Source organism: Oryzias latipes, chromosome 19 (genome assembly GCF_002234675.1).
Source record: "Oryzias latipes chromosome 19, ASM223467v1".
In the NCBI taxonomy this organism is placed as follows: Eukaryota; Metazoa; Chordata; class Actinopteri; order Beloniformes; family Adrianichthyidae; genus Oryzias; species Oryzias latipes.
The window spans coordinates 9,244,342-9,259,831 of record NC_019877.2 but is presented as its reverse complement, the minus strand read 5'-3'; the positions used below and the strand labels follow the sequence as shown (position 1 = coordinate 9,259,831).

General features: G+C 41.1%; 3 protein-coding genes across 5 annotated transcripts; 2 read left to right on the top strand and 1 right to left on the bottom strand.

Annotated features, from left to right (window-relative positions):
• Positions 1–270: 270 nt before the first annotated feature.
• anks3 (ankyrin repeat and sterile alpha motif domain containing 3) lies at positions 271–4,514 on the top strand. Of its 2 annotated transcripts, none has more exons than XM_011488148.3 (16): positions 271–380; positions 580–758; positions 834–1,032; positions 1,112–1,233; positions 1,647–1,728; positions 1,872–1,989; positions 2,072–2,221; positions 2,338–2,454; positions 2,540–2,649; positions 2,726–2,887; positions 2,969–3,093; positions 3,185–3,326; positions 3,405–3,666; positions 3,738–3,794; positions 3,877–3,968; positions 4,040–4,514. In XM_011488148.3, exons 2-15 carry the CDS (start codon positions 592–594, stop codon positions 3,957–3,959), a joined length of 1,896 nt encoding a protein of 631 aa, XP_011486450.1. In that variant the 5' UTR covers positions 271–380; positions 580–591; the 3' UTR covers positions 3,960–3,968; positions 4,040–4,514. The 2 variants fall into 2 exon arrangements, with proteins under 2 accessions (XP_011486450.1, XP_023804900.1); XM_023949132.1 differs by lacking the exon at positions 271–380 and adding an exon at positions 419–511.
• A 98-nt stretch (positions 4,515–4,612) lies between these two features.
• On the bottom strand, positions 4,613–12,690 carry wdr24 (WD repeat domain 24). The gene is made up of 11 exons (XM_023949123.1): positions 12,625–12,690; positions 11,787–11,862; positions 10,808–11,298; positions 9,585–9,759; positions 8,772–9,444; positions 8,302–8,414; positions 8,082–8,209; positions 7,866–7,970; positions 7,447–7,784; positions 6,596–6,780; positions 4,613–5,822 (listed from the first exon to the last, which is right to left on the bottom strand). The coding sequence occupies exons 3-11, from the start codon at positions 11,286–11,288 to the stop codon at positions 5,654–5,656; spliced, it is 2,367 nt and encodes a 788-aa protein (XP_023804891.1). The 5' UTR covers positions 11,289–11,298; positions 11,787–11,862; positions 12,625–12,690; the 3' UTR covers positions 4,613–5,653.
• LOC110017196 lies at positions 12,687–14,539 on the top strand. Of its 2 annotated transcripts, XM_023949159.1 has the most exons (6): positions 12,687–12,767; positions 12,860–13,004; positions 13,347–13,440; positions 13,554–13,713; positions 13,878–14,030; positions 14,192–14,539. In XM_023949159.1, exons 2-6 carry the CDS (start codon positions 12,880–12,882, stop codon positions 14,368–14,370), a joined length of 711 nt encoding a protein of 236 aa, XP_023804927.1. In that variant the 5' UTR covers positions 12,687–12,767; positions 12,860–12,879; the 3' UTR covers positions 14,371–14,539. The 2 variants fall into 2 exon arrangements, with proteins under 2 accessions (XP_023804927.1, XP_023804928.1); XM_023949160.1 differs by having other exon boundaries at positions 12,729–13,004; positions 13,893–14,030.
• Positions 14,540–15,490: the final 951 nt, after the last annotated feature.

Here is a 15,490-nt window from a genome sequence, read left to right as displayed (position 1 = left end):
TGAAATTGTAACTAAGCTGTTGAAGTCTGCAACGGGGAGTGAAAAAAGGTTGATTGACAGAGCTTTATGAAGCGGTAAAATACTACTTTTTTGTTTTAAATAATTATTTGTTTTAATAATTGTGGATTTTGGGTCCGACTTTTAAAACTGTTTTTTTAAATTTCTTTCATTATTTTGAGGTAAAACATTTAATACTTTTTTTCAAAATATATAAAAAAAATGTTTTCTTTTAATTTTATGACGAAAATAATTTCCAGTAAAAGTTTTCCCCGCTTTTTAACCGGAAAAGGCGGGGCTCGTTTCTGCACGAGCCTGATTTGATGTAACATACAAAACAAAGAAAGTTTGGGGTTCCAGATGCCTTAATTCAACTCCTGACTGTAAGTTTTTATTTCAAGATACGTTGATTTTTATGTATTGATTTCTTCTTTTCATTAAAATTGTCATAACATAATTTTGCATTGAGTAACGGCCTTTTCGCCATGCTAGTTTAGCTCAAAGAAGAAAGAAAGTAAGTTGGGGACAGATTTAGTTTTCGTAGGGAAAGCACCACGTTTTCGTGTTTTTACTTCATTTCAGGCACGAACGAAAATGTCGGAGTTAAGTGATGAATCCAGTGAGTCGGAACAGCTGGGGGCCAGCCTCTCCCTGTGGCTTGGTGACCCCCTGGTGCGATCGGAGGAGCTGAATGTTCCTCTGGACCTTCACACCGCCTGCTCCATCGGACAGTACGGGGTGGTGGCTGAATGCATTCAAACGTACGCCCCCCCTTATTTTTACTTATATACCGGTTGAGCTCGCGTACTTCCTAACAGTTCACGCGTTGTTTCAAGGCGTGAGGTGAACCTGGACGCAAAGAACATCGGAGGATGGACCCCGCTCATGTATGCCGCCTACATCGGCCATGACAACATCGTGAATCTCCTGCTGGAGGCGGGTGTGAACGTCAACTCCACCACCTCCACAGGACTAACCTCCCTGATGCTGGCAGCCAGCTGTGGGAACGAGAGCATTGCAGACGTCTTGCTTCAGGTAAGAAACCCCACTCCGTCCGTTCCTTTGAAGCTACCAGCTGCTTCCTCATTGATTGACGGCTCCTTCAATCTAAAAGCACGGCGCTGAGTTGGAGCTGAAAGACTCTCGGGGCTGGACGGCTCTGTTTCACTGTACAAGCACAGGTCATCAACAGATGGTCAAGTTCCTGCTGGATCACAATGCAGATGCCAATGTGAAGTAGGTATCTGTGTGTTTTTAACATGTTCTTGTGGCATTTTTCCGATGATGGAGGACATATAAGGAAAATTAAGCTAAAATTTGCATTTCTGGATATTTAAATTTAAATCGCTGAATCAGAAGCATATGAATAGTATTGTTGAAAAAATGATTATATTTTTTACTGGGCAGCCCACAAGCTCCCTGCTCTGCTCCATTCTGATGCATTCACTTGCAGACAAATTGATCCAACAGCTCTGAGGCAAATTTCAAATGAACCACTGTCGCTCTGCAGAAACTATGTCCTAGAAAACGATGAAGGTTTTTTTTATTTTGTCTTAAAACGGCATCATCATAATTAAAAGACCACTGGGAACATTCAAGATAACTGGAGTGCGACTTTAAAGTTTAGATTTCCCTTTTTCTTCCTCCAGAGAGCCAGGATCAGGGTTCACTCCCCTGATGGAGGCTGCAGCTTCTGGACACGAAATCATTGTTCAGTACTTGCTGGACCATGTGAGTACATCTTCTAGTGGCTGAGACCATTTATTCCCCATTATTTTTATGGGTTTTACCCAACAAAATAAGACACTCCGTACATTGAACATGGAATCACAGTGAGCCTTGTCCCACATCATGACCAGCTAATTTATTTACAGAAAGTTAAAGTTGATGACCGAAACGCGAAAGGAGAGACGGCCCGTGCCCTCGCCGCAATTTATGGTTATACCAAGATTGTCAGTCTCATTGACTCACGTTTGCCAAGAATGAGACTAGGTACTGTTTGGAGAACATTTTAGTTTATATTCCCAAAGTTTTGGATTGCACAGCTTTTTTTTTTGTTGCATATATTAATCAGGACACCTTGAAGACCTCAGCTCCTCGGAGGACTCTGACGGCGGTCCGCCGAGAATTCGACCGAGTCGAAGCCAAGCTAAAGGTGTCAGCATCCACGATGGGCCCCAGGCCATCGCCAAGTTTAGAGTGGGTGGCACAAGCAAGCTTGCTGGTAAAGTCTAAGAAATTATTGCAGAACGCTTCCCCATTTGTTTTTTATTTTTTTATCGGAAATGGTTCAGCAAACGGCTTCATTCTTTTGTCAATCCTAATTTTTTCTCCTGGCAGAGCCTTCAGCCGTAGCGCCAGGCTACATGTTTCCGGGTGAGCAGAGTGAAGGCCTCTGCCATCGCGATGTGACTTCACCAATCAACGAGCTGGACGGCCAGAGCCACAGTAGCAGAGGTAAAACACCCGTCTACCAGGAATAACAGCATGGTTTCCTATTTTTTTTTAAATTGTTAAGAGTTTTTTGGTGTAACCTCTGCAGATGACAGCCCGTTCTTTGAGAACAACCTGCCCACCATGAGGAGCAGCAGCAGCAGCAGTGAAGGCCTGCCTCATGTGATCAACTGTGAAGGCTCCTTGGAGAGTAATGAGGTGACATTTTTGAAATAAACGTCTTCTGTATGTGCTTCTCTTCTGCGTGTAGTCACTGCACATGTTCTGTTTTCAGGACTCTGATCCGTGCAAAAGGAGCAGCTCTCGCAGAGCTGCAAAGAGTCATCACTCGAAAGGAAAGAATCGTCTTGGAAACACTGGTGCTGGTCCTCCCAGCAGGTCGGGCAACTGCAAATGCACACGTGCTGCTCCACCTCCATCCTACAACGGCCCAAAGGCAAGTTTAGCTTTGCCTTCATTTTTCTGTCCTTTTTTTTTGTCTATGCGGATGTGTAAATAAATTCTGTCTATTATGTAGGACCTGGCGGATTTCCTGGAGCAGATCGGCTTTTCCAAATACCTCCCGCTGCTTGAAAAAGAGGACATCGACCTGCGGATATTTCTCACCCTGACAGAAAATGACCTTAAAGAAATAGGGATTACGTAAGATGCCCGACTTTCATCCTTTCAATCCGGACAGGATAATGTTTTGATCCATACTTGGCGCCGTTCTTCCACCGCTCATGCTCTTTAGGCTGTTTGGACCCAAACGTAAGATGACTTCAGCCATTGCGAGGTGGCACAGCAACGCTCGACCCCCAAGTGACGCCCTGGAACAAGCTTATGCTGACCAGCTTGAGGCGGAGATGCAAGAAATGGCCATTCAGCTGCATAAGGTATCCATCATCCAAATCCAAGGATGGGATTTTTGGTGACGCCTCTGTGAAAGCTTTTCTCCAATTCCGCCTGTGTAGCGCTGTGAGGAGGCAGAGAGCCTGCAGAGTCAGGTGTCTCAGGAGAAAAAGCTGCGTACAGTGATGGAGGGATGCCTGATGGAGGACAAAATGGCGTGGAAGAGGGTCCACACCGAGTTAGTGGAGAACCACCGGCTGGCCCAGGATGCAAACGCAACCCTGACAAAGGCGAGAGCCTGTCGAACTGAACTGTTCTCTTATCTAACATCCCATGAGAACAGAGGTCTGGAAGGGGAAGGAAAAAAGAATAATCCGGAAGAAGGTGATTTCTTAGTTTTAAGGCAGTTTTGAACTTTAAACTCCCACTTTAAGAGATCTGATGTCCTGCTTTAGGTGGGTCCAACATACAAGGGCTGATGAAGAAGCTGGACTCCTACGAAGAAGAACTTGGTATGGTAATTCGTTAGATTATGCACGGTTTTAAAAAAATGCTGTAATTCAATGCAGATGTTTGTTTATTCTGCTGTTACAGCTGGAAACCTCCAAACTTTACTTCAGAGTCTGAGGCGGCTGAGTGCACCAGAAAGCGTGTCAGACAGCTTGGAGCGACCTTGAGCCCTTCAGGTGACTACAGATCATCACTTGATGGGGGCGCTACGGACTGTCAATTTCATTTCAATCTCCTTCTTTGTAAGGGCCAATGCCTGTATTTGACGGAGGGTGATGCAACCACCCTGAACAATCTCAGACGACGATGAAGAAGAGGCCAGCCTGCTGCAGCAGACGTGCAGCTCCATCCTGGACCAGAGCTCGCCAGAAGAAGACAAGTGCAATGCAGCAGCTGCTGCAGGAGAAGCAGACGGGAAGGGTACCTGACCCTCTCACCTGTGCAAGCTGGTTTTCTACCACAGTGATGCAGAGAAAGTACAGAGAGGGAGGGAAGCCGTTTGAAAATTCTAGTCCTGGTTTTTAAAGCGTGGCTCAGATGGACAGAAACAAATACAATCAGGAAAATCCCAATGAAATGTCACATTTGTGCTGTAGATCCTAACAGAAAGTGTCTTGCTGAATGAAAATCAACTTGTAAAAACATTCTAGATTTTCCCCTCAAACATCCAACATGATTTTTGGTTTCATGTTAGCTCACATTAAAATACAACAAATGAGAAATGTTTGGAAATGCGTTTTTGTAAACCGAGTTTCCATTTATGAAGACTTTAAATGGCAGATCTGTGGCAAAGATGATTTTTCAGTTACATCTAACTAAATGATGTGAGAACCAGTTTATTTTCAGTGATAAAACATTTCAAACAATATAGGTTCAGGTTAAAGTAAAAACTCAAACATGTCATGATGGGATTCATTTTAGATTTCATTCACAGCAGCAATGTTGTGGTGGATTATTAATCCTTAATATTCCGGGATTAGAGTGGATGAACTGATCTCACTTTATGGTTTAGAGGAGGTTCAGCGCAAACTGATAACCTAGAGGTGAAAAGTTTTGCTTCTGCTGGGTTCTATTTATGACAAAAGAAGAATCTTGATTTTTTTTTTTCTTCTAATGATATTTATTAATACAAAGTAGATTGTCTCTAAAGGGGAAGTGTCTCATCAGTTTAGTGGGATTTTCCTTCTTTAAAACATCTCCTGTTCAGATGCAGATGTTTTATTTTGAAATGCATTAAACCTTTAAGTCTTAAGGTTTGAAATCCAAGCTTTTCTAAGACTGCTCTGCTGCTGGCTGCTTTCCAGTGTTAAGTATGCGTCTGCTGGCAGGTCGCCATGTTGGAGATCGGCCCTTACACGAGTGAAGTGTGATCGTTATTTCAAATTAATAGGCTTTAGGATTTGTCAGAGTTGTCCTGGTGTTGCCTTCTGCTCACATTGATGCATAACGATCAGCTGTGCTGCAGCCTATTGCTTCAGTCAAACGCCTAAAAGCTCGCTAACAGCAATGAATTCTCTATAGGTAAAAACATTAACACCACTTACTATAAGTGAACATCTGGTTTTGTGGAACTCAAGATTTCCAGAACAGTTTCAAAGCCATGAATGAGTCAGACTTGCAGGTGCTTTTATGACTTTTACATGAACTCACCAATCCTTCAGGAGACTTTTTACGTCCAAACACGAGTTCACCTAATTGTATGTGCAGTTGTTCAGGAGTGCACACATGACCTTGGTCTGACACTCCAGGATCAAGCGGACAGGTAAGGCGGTCTTCTTTCTCTGTGACGCCTGAAGGTGTGCGATCCAGGCCAGCGTGAGGCCGTCTTCCCATCTTCCTCTGGGAACCAGCGCCGGCTGGGTCAAGTGTACTCGCACATGTGGCCACAGCCTGCAGGGCAGTGAGCGCTGCTCTTCAGCCAGTTCATAATGTGCTCCAGATGTCCGCCGTGGCTGCAGCCCTGACACCACACGAACAGCCCCTTCACCACATGGTGGCACACGGCGCAGATGCTGGCACACTGATGGCACCTGAAGGACAGCCACATTCCACTTCTGAGAACACGTTTCACTCAAAGACTTTTATTTTCTGGTACGCTGATGGTCTTGGAAGCCGTTTGCAGCATAGGATACCTCAGTGGTTTCACAAAAACAATAGTTTCTAAGACCAAACTGTAGTGGTAGCTAATAAGATGAATATTTCATTAATACAAAATAAAAAGCCAAAAACAAAATCTGCATTTGCATATCAGCAAATTAACATATAAAGCACAAAAAGGTGTCATTTCTAATTAATTTCTGTTTTCATATAAATTTAAGCTTTTTAAGTCATTTCTCAGCTTGCTTTGTTTTTTTCCAAAACTTTTTTGTCTTTCTTGGTAGAATTTTTTGTTGTTTTTTTCACTTAAGTCTTAATATGTTATATATATTTCATGCATTTTTTAACTGAGCAAAATGACCAATTCCTGAATTATCTCTTAAAAATAAATAATTTTATATCTATATATATCTATATCTATATCTATATCTATATCTATCTATCTATCTCTATATCTATATCTATATCTATCTATATATATATGTATATAAAAATACAGATATGCAAAATTATTTTTTTTTAAATTCAGCTGTTGTTATGTACTGTTGACGACAAATTGGTATTTTTGGTTTCATTTTTACCATTAACTCAAATTGCAGAATAAATCTTCTACATGAAAAGTAATTTTAATTTCTATTTAACCATTGCTGTATTGTGGTGATCCCTTTAGAAAGGTAAACTTAGAAAGCAGAGACTAAGGTCAGACCTGTCACACATCCAGCCCTTGCTGCTCATTGGTCGCTTGCAGTTGCTGCAGTTGATGTGGAGAGTCGTGGACGTCTGATTCAGACAGGTTATAGCACTGCACGTGCTCAGTTTGATGACCTCATTGGACACGTTCCATAGCTCAAACCGCTGCAGCATGTCTATATAAGACATGTACCAGTGCTCCTGAAAGGGCAAAAGAAAAACTTTACAGTTGGACTTGTGATGTAAAATAAATAAAGGTGGTCATGTTTCAGGCAGTTTCATCATTAAAGACCCACAACGATGAAAACTGGAGTGGGTCCAGTAATGATGAAGGACATGTCTACATAAAGTTGAGTTTAAAATTGAAGTTTGAAGTATTTTACTTATTCAAATTGTTGTGAATCTGGAGCATACGAAAAAATGCTGTTAAAAAAAGGTCGTATTTGTGCTGTAGAAATATGCTGGATGGATCACAACCTCCCCGCTCTGCTCCATTCTGATGCTTCCACTTGCAGACAAATAGATCCACCAACGTCTTTGTTTTCCTGATTTCTGGCACAAAACTGTACGGCTGAATAGCTCCAATCTTACTCGTCATTTTTGCTACATTGTTGTAGGTAATGTTAGGCTGTAAGCTAGCGGAAGAGCGTGTAAACAGATGGGTGACGGGAAGTGGAGCGGGCTTACTCTGCGCCAACAGTTCCACCACAAGTCAGAGTCGAATTTTTAATGAACTACTGCAGCAACTATGCCACAGGTTTTTTGATTTTGCCTAAAAAACGACATTATCATAATTAAAAGAATGTTGCTTAGAAAATAGGTCAAAAGATAATCGGAGTGGGTCTTTATTTGGATTTGTTGTCTAACCTGAGTAAGGTCATCAATCTCCCTTCGGATCTTTTCTCCTAAGACGATCAGCACAGACACAGCCATCTGGACGTCCCCCTGCTCGGCGTAGTAGCTCAGCATCTCCCGCACAATGGGGCAGAAGAAACTAGCAGGCAGATGATGGGTGAACAGCGGCTGGGAAATGGAGATGAGCGAGAAAGACTCGATGGGTGTGAGGCAGGGGACCTCGGCCTCGTTGCCGCTGACGTGCGGCGAGTCAGCCTTGTCCTGCTGGAAGTGCTCTGGGGCGGATGGGTTGTCCACGATCTCGTGGCGCAGCTGGAAGCCCTCCTGTGGGAGCGTGTACTCCTGCTCCTCTAAAGAAGCAGAGGTGGAAGAAAACTGAGCATGGCAGCATCTCCACTAAAGACATGGTGCGGAAGTTCACACCAACATACCTGCTTGGTTCTCATGGTCCATTGAGTATAGATCGTCATCGTCTAACTCTGCGTCTCCGAACATGCACTCTGCTGGGCCGTCGCTGCCCTCCGTCTCCTCATTTTCTGCAGTTGCATCAAAACATGCGTCAGTTGTGGGTATTATAAAAACAACACAAGGACATCCAGATCCTCTGGGTACCCAGACGGTGCTGCACGACTAACTGCCACTCCCACCTTCATTATTATTGCTGATGTGTGAGTTCCCAGTCTCCAAGTGGATGTTATCCTGCCTGCTGTCTCCCTTACCGCGCTCCAGTCTGCTCTCTGAGGCCAGGCCTGAACCCATCTCCTTTAAACTGAAACTAAAAAAAAAAATGTATTTTTTAAATCACAATTCATCTTTTAGGTTCAGAAATACAAACTTTACTTGGTGAATTGGTTTGTTGTCTTTAACCTGTTCATTAAAGGTAAGGAGCCCAGTTTACTGAGGCTGTGGTTAAGACCGGCTGCAGGGAGGTTGGCCGGGTCAGAGAACATAATCCTGAGCATGGTCCACGTCGTAGAAACCTGTGAAGTGAAGAAAGCCACGTTGGCTTCCAACTCCGACAACATGTTGTTATGACCGCTAGCACGAAAAGTCACAGCAAACACGCACAAGGATCAAAGTTACCTGATGTTTTTTAACACTTTGGAAAACAACCACAGATCCTCATGAACATCTGTCATAACTTAAAAGGATAAATATTTTTTAAATCTAACCCTTAAAAGATAAAGATATTATATATTTTTCTAAATGACAAATATATTATTGAGTATTGAGAGAATTTGGACACAACCTATCCGAGCAATTTTTGATGATAGTTTTATGTATATATATTCTTGACTCCTGGGAAAACTGCAGAAAAGGCTGCTGGGAAATCTTACTTGAGGTCTCTTGAGCTCCCGGGCCACCTTGGCGTTGTGATCACACAGCTCTGCAAACGGCTTTCCAGTGAGGAGATAGCGCTGCGCCGTACTGACAAACCAGTCCATGTTGTTACTGTCCAAGCCTGTCTGGTAGATCGTGAGCGCACTGGACACGTGGGCAAACTGTTCTGTCGGGTCGGTCTTCTTGAAGAAAAACAGGGGATTGCGGCGATCACCTCCAGGGTAGGGCTTCCTATTGGTGTCACTGTTTATCAGACTCTCCTTGGCTGCAAAGGCTAAGTCCCCCATAAGCCCGAAGCACAAACCCTCAGGGTTGGCCTTGTCTACAGGGCGGGTAGCATCTTTGAACATGTGCTGGTAGAGTGTACTGTCTTTGGAGCCGGAAAGCAGAAAATATGGATCGTGTTGGTGTCGCCACACAATACCAGTGGTCACGTCTTTGTGCTCCTCGAAGGTGGCAAAGGGAATGAAAGGGCGACGGATATCCCACACGTAGATGTTGTGGTCCACCATCATAGAGCAGGTGGCCAAGTGAAACCTCTTCTCGGGGCGCCATTTAACTCGAGCCACTGATGCGATGGTCTGGACGCAGTAGATCTCTTTAGCTCTGTTAGTGGTCATGTCCCAAACCTTCACCATCTTGTCTCTGCCTCCCGTAGCCAGCCAGCCTCTGAGAAAACAACAACATGAGAAGTAACAACTGCAGCGAGCCACTTCAAAGAGGCAAACATAAAAATAAAAAAAAAATATGACAATCTGAAATTTTGAGTTTACTTTAACTACATTTAAATTAAGGTGTTTTTATAATACCTGTCATCCGGGTGCCAATCACAGCAGAACACAGGGCCGGTGTGAGCGGTGAACATTCTCTCGTACCGATCCGGTCGTCTGATGTCCCACAGCTGAACATTACCGTTCTCAAAGGATGCAGCAAATGTAAAATCCTTCATGCTGAACTGGACGTCCCTTACACTTTCCGACTGACCTGAAAGAGCCAACAGGGGAGAGTCAGAGGATTTAAAGTATTAAAGATGGGAAATGTAAAGGGAAATTTAAAGATCCGCTCCAATCAATTTTTTATTTTTTAATTATAAATTTTACCTTTGTTAGGCAAAATTTAAAAAAACCTGTGTTGTTGCCTATAACATAGTTTCTGCAGAGCTGCAATAGTTCATTAGAAATTGACCTCTAAATTATGGGTGGGGCTGTTGGCGTAGAGGCAACTCCGCCCCCTTTCCCTCCTCATTGCTTTATCTCTTTGCTTACTCTCACCTGCTAGCTTACAGTCCCTCACACCCTCAACCAAACATTACCAGGGCAACAAAAATGGCGAGCAATATTAGAGCTATCCAGTCATCCAGTTTTGAGCAAGATGCCAGCTCAGAAGAGGAAAACAAGGATCTAGACGTCTGCAAGTGGATCAACAAAAATACAGAGGAGCAGGGATCTTGTGGCCACCCAGCCTGTTTTCTACATCACAAATAACTTCTCTTTGTTTTCTACATCACAAATAACTTCTTTTTCCAACAGCATTTTTTCATCTGCTCCTGATTCCCAACGACTAGAATAAAAAATATTTAGAAATGCAATTTTAAGCTAAATTTTTTTTATAAATGTTCTCCATCATCAGAAAAATCCCACAATAACATCAAAAACCCAATTTTCGTTGTTATAGTTGCGTAATTATCATTTGCTTACACGCTATAATGACCATAATATGATTGTCTCAGTTATATCTTTCAGTAAGAAAACAATGACCTGAAAAGTTGTGATTATACAAGAATATGATGTTCCTGTTGTTCCTGATTAAATGACCCACATTCATGTCTGCAACCTGCAGCTTTCAATAAAAAGAAGCTCCATGCAGTAGAAACGCAGAACTCCTCCGTGACTGTTCGTGCTTCGACAGACCGATTCTCCTTCTGCAGAAGTCTAGCAAAAATTCTCATCTCCTGTGTGGTTCTTCTCTTTATTAATGAAAAAAGTCATAACCCTGACATTGATCTGAGTGGTCTCTACTCGCTAGTAGTTACCTGAGAAGGTGCTGACAGACTCCTTCTTACGCAGGTCAAAGCACTTCATCAGGCCGTCCTGAGAGCCACTCAACAGCATGTAAACCTCTGTGGGGTGAAAGCACACCTTGTTGACGGTGCGTTTGTGCTCGGTAAACAGCTGGTCCTGCTTGTTGCGAGAAGGCTTTCCCAAATTCCACGTGACCACCGCCCCATTGGTGGCAGCCGTGGCCAGCAGATTCTCCTCCATCTGGTGCCACATGACATCAGCACAGCTGAAGTTCAGGGAGGGTTTGCGGCCGACGCGTAAATTCAGTTTTTCCACAAACTGCTCTTCCTCGATGGTGTAGATCTTGAAAATGTTGCGCCCGGCGACGACAACTTGGGATGCATCGCGGCACACGCTGATGGCATTGGCAGGAGCGTCCAAGTGACAGAACATTGTTTTGCCACTGATGGTGTTGCTGCTTAGCGCGGTGGTGACCCGTGACATCTTCTCCATATTTATCAAGCTAATTGTAAAAATAAAAATAAAAAGTAAATATAAACATATTTTCACAAAGTCTTCACATGTTGGGTTATTTTACCACTTCATTTAATTCTGCTTAACTGGGTCCCTGTGACTACATTTGTTGAGGGGTTGGTTTAAATATAAGCTTGGGTCTTTAGAGGTTGAACATCCCAAAAGGGTGTTTGAGCTTTGAAAGAAACAATAAAGACATATTGATCTAATATAGCTTCTGTTTTAGTTGCAAACATTTTCACACTCACTTTTATAATATTGCTAGATTTTATCTAAAAAAAAAATAACCTAAAAAAACCAGATGCAATAAAAAGTAAGGTCAAAGAGGTTTGTTGCATCAATTTATGAGGGGGCAACATCCCACCAGCAGGAGGAGCTCTAGGGAAACACATTACATATTTAACCACAAAAATGTGATGGTGAAGGGAAGCACAAAGGAAAACATGTCAAAAGCTTGTTTAAAGAACAAACACCTACTTTTTTACTGAATGATAATTTCATGAATGTCTGACACTGGACGAAGTCCTCTTCATGCGCTCCCATGTGAGCCAGCCTGTTGGTGAGAGAGTGACAAATTAGCAACACAAGTTTGTGCAAACTGGAGTTGTACCATAGATATTATAACTTATTTATATCATTAAAAAAAACAGACTAACAATATGTAATTTTAAAAGATGGTTTAATTTCTCTGACATGATCTGCAACCAATAATACATTTCTATAGGCCGTCTTATTTTAAAATGAAAAATGTATTACAAGAGGAGACATTTTTGTTGAAAAATGTTAAAGAGTGTGCACTGTTTTTTTTAAAAGATTTTATATATATATATATATATATATATATATATTAGATCAGTAACACAAGCCTGTTTTCAAGCGTTGATCACATTATTGATCTGCTCCAGTTTTTGTTCAGGGATGGTGTCTATGTTTAGAGAAACATCCACACAATGTAAAAAAACAAATATATAATTAAAAAATAAACAAACAATAAGGTTAACCTGGGGTTGAACCCTGTCGGGAGTAAACCTACATGACATTCCTGATTTAAAAAAAAACCTGTTCATCTTAAAACATATTTTTCAACATAAACCAGACACGAATTTATAGCTTCGGAGTACCTATTCAGCGATCCATAAATTAACACATGATAGGAAATGTAAGGCTATCTGTTAGCATAACAGTTTTGCGGTGATAAAAACCGCACAGTAGTAAGTTAAATAGTGAGTTAGACAGCTTAAGGAGAACAAGAAAAACTAAGCACGGTTAACGTAAGACTAAAAGTGAATCAGATATCATACTTTCTTGGACTCACCTTATGCTGTAAAGTGTTGTTAAATGCTTGCAGCGCCGGAAGTTGTATTTTTGCTCTAATCTCGCGAGAGTATCTTGGTTAGGAAGCGCGAACGTAAACGGATTGTTTACATTTTGACAGTCCATCGTCTGAGAGCTAACGTGGTATTTGCAATAAACTGAAGGCAATAGACGGCGTTTTAACTGCTAATTTATAGTATAATACCAAAATTGTCTGTGAAATTTTGTATTTGCAGTGGATAATAGCCCAGCTGACATGAGTGGCCTGTTTGTTTGCGAGGAACCGAACATATGGAGGAAGGTTTATGACAAGTACTGGAATGTTGTCGAGGCCAAAGCTCAAGGAAAGAAACATGGGAACCTGCTTAAACTTGATAAGTGGTATATTGTTATTATTATTATTATTATTATTATTATTATTATTATTATTATTATTTCTTTTTAGGCATGGTAAACAACTTCCCTTCATTTGTAATTTCTCAGTACTTTAATCATTCATTGGTATACCTATATTGTGTTATGTTGCTTAATCTTCAGGTCAATGATATGTTTTTCTTACGAAAAATATTGACATTTCTATAATAAACCCTATAATACCAAAAATGTATGTGATCCTCCCGAGTATTACAGACTTAACAATTGGCTCCCTGAAATATATTGGTTTACTTTACATGAAAAAGTAAAAATACGAATTATTATACTATTTACAAACTGTGTCTATAGGTACCAAGAGGAGCTTCCTGTTCAGATTTCAAGTCGAGCAGAAAAACACATCACTCTGGCGGAGCTGGTGAAACTAATGCAGTGGAAGTTGACAGTAAGTGGAGATCTCTAATGTAAAATCCTACAAATATATATTGTCGGCAAGTGTATTTCTTGTAATAAAAGGTTGACCACTTTCTTATGCAGCTCTGTTGGTTTCCCTTTCAGAGAGGGAAGTTTCGGCCCAGGCTACAGCAGTTGGTGGCCTCCAACAGCGAGGATACAGTAGAGAAATGTTCCAGAAATGCTTTTAACCTCCTGCCTGATGTCCAGGCAGCGATTGCAGAACTCAGTTTCCTGAAAGGAGTTGGTCCCGCTACTGCTTCTGGTTGGCAAACATTCATTTCTTTTAATCTTGTGTATGAATGTGCATTAAAAAAAGGCAGATTTTCAGATTTATCCAGATTATACAGACAGATTATGCAGTTGTAGTTAACTGGTCCTGTTAAGTTTTGTGAGGTCCTCACGGCTGCAGGTTTTGTTTTATTCCAGCTGTGTTGGCTGCAGGAGCTCCAGAACAGACTGCATTCATGTCTGATGAGGCCATGGAGAGTGTGCCAGGACTGCCGCCCAACCAGTACACAGCCAAGAACTACACTGTGTTCCTGAGCAAGATTGTTGAACGGTCTAAAAAACTAAACAAAGGTGGGGTTCTGATACAAAACTGTTGTGTGGAATTATCTTGGTGTACTTCTCTATTAAAAGCAACAACAACAAAAAAAAAAAAAACACAGCAGAAAAAAAAATGCAGACAAATAGTAACTGAAATGTGGAGAAAATGATTTTCTGCTTCCTTCTACCCATAGCGGATCCACAGCAGGACTGGACACCTCACAGGCTGGAGTTGTGTTTGTGGGCGATGACCACAGCTACAAAACAACAGTTCCGGCTTTTTGAAGAATTAAACATGAAGAATGTAAACACACAGGAAAAAACTTCAGATTTTGATAGTGAACACATAGCAAAGAAACTCAAAACAGCCTAAATTTGTTCACTCATATATAACCCCTTCTTTGGTGCCATTGAAAGTATTTCTTTTACATAAAAAAAGTATTACAGTCTATTAAAAACAAATCTGATCACTGAGTGATTTTCTTTTTTTTTTTTTTTTTTTTACTTTCCCAAGAGTTAATAAAGTTATTTACAGTTACAAAGCCTGGTGTTACAATGTTGTGTTCACTTTGGTTTTCCATGACTCATAATTTAATAATCTACTAATATTTTACTGTTAAAACAAAAGAAAAGTTTATTTAAAAACATGGGAATCAAAGAAACAAGTGAGAACTTTGGCCACAGTATTGTTTTTTTTATTTATTTTGTTTCTAAATTAAATAAAATCAAAAGTACAATGACCAGTACAAAATAAAACAAAATGTATATGTGTGTGTATCTATAAATATACTGTAAATATTGATGAATACACACGCATACAATATAAAATGTTTCCATTCAGAACATTTAAAAAGTACAATTGGTTGAGAAGTGCTTTGATATAAGTTCTTTCTTTGAAGTTTCTCTTGGTGGAGAGTTGGTTCCTCTGCTTTTATCCGTTTGTAAATGCTGTTTTGGCACAACTTTTTGTCTGGTGTGAGATATTTTATCTCAGAAATTTGGCACCTTTTTCTTGACACAAGGAATCAGCCTGAAAAAGTCCCACAACATGCTCCTCTATGACTTTTCAATCTAATATGTTAAAGAAGACAAAACTAAAAACAATTCCTTGATTTTATACAAAGAAAATATCCGACTACTGCCTTTTTACATCCTTAAGCACTGGTTGTCTTTTCCAAACATCTTTTTAAACCAGCATAGATTGTAATATGATAAAATATTTTAAGGTTTACATTTGAAATGATTTGAAAATTATGCTGTATTTCCTTTTTTTGCGCCCCAGAGCTGATTTGAGAACCTATAAACCAGACAATGAATGATGATATGGTTTAATTTAGGAAGCTACAGCAGGCTGCTTCACCTGCACGGTCCTGTAGTGAGTGTCACCCATACCTAAGAGGAGCTAAATGCTAAGAAAAGGCAACCTGGCGGGCTTGTTGGCACACAGCAGCTCAAAGCAGCTACAGATGTTTGCACTGCGGTTTTCTGTCCCT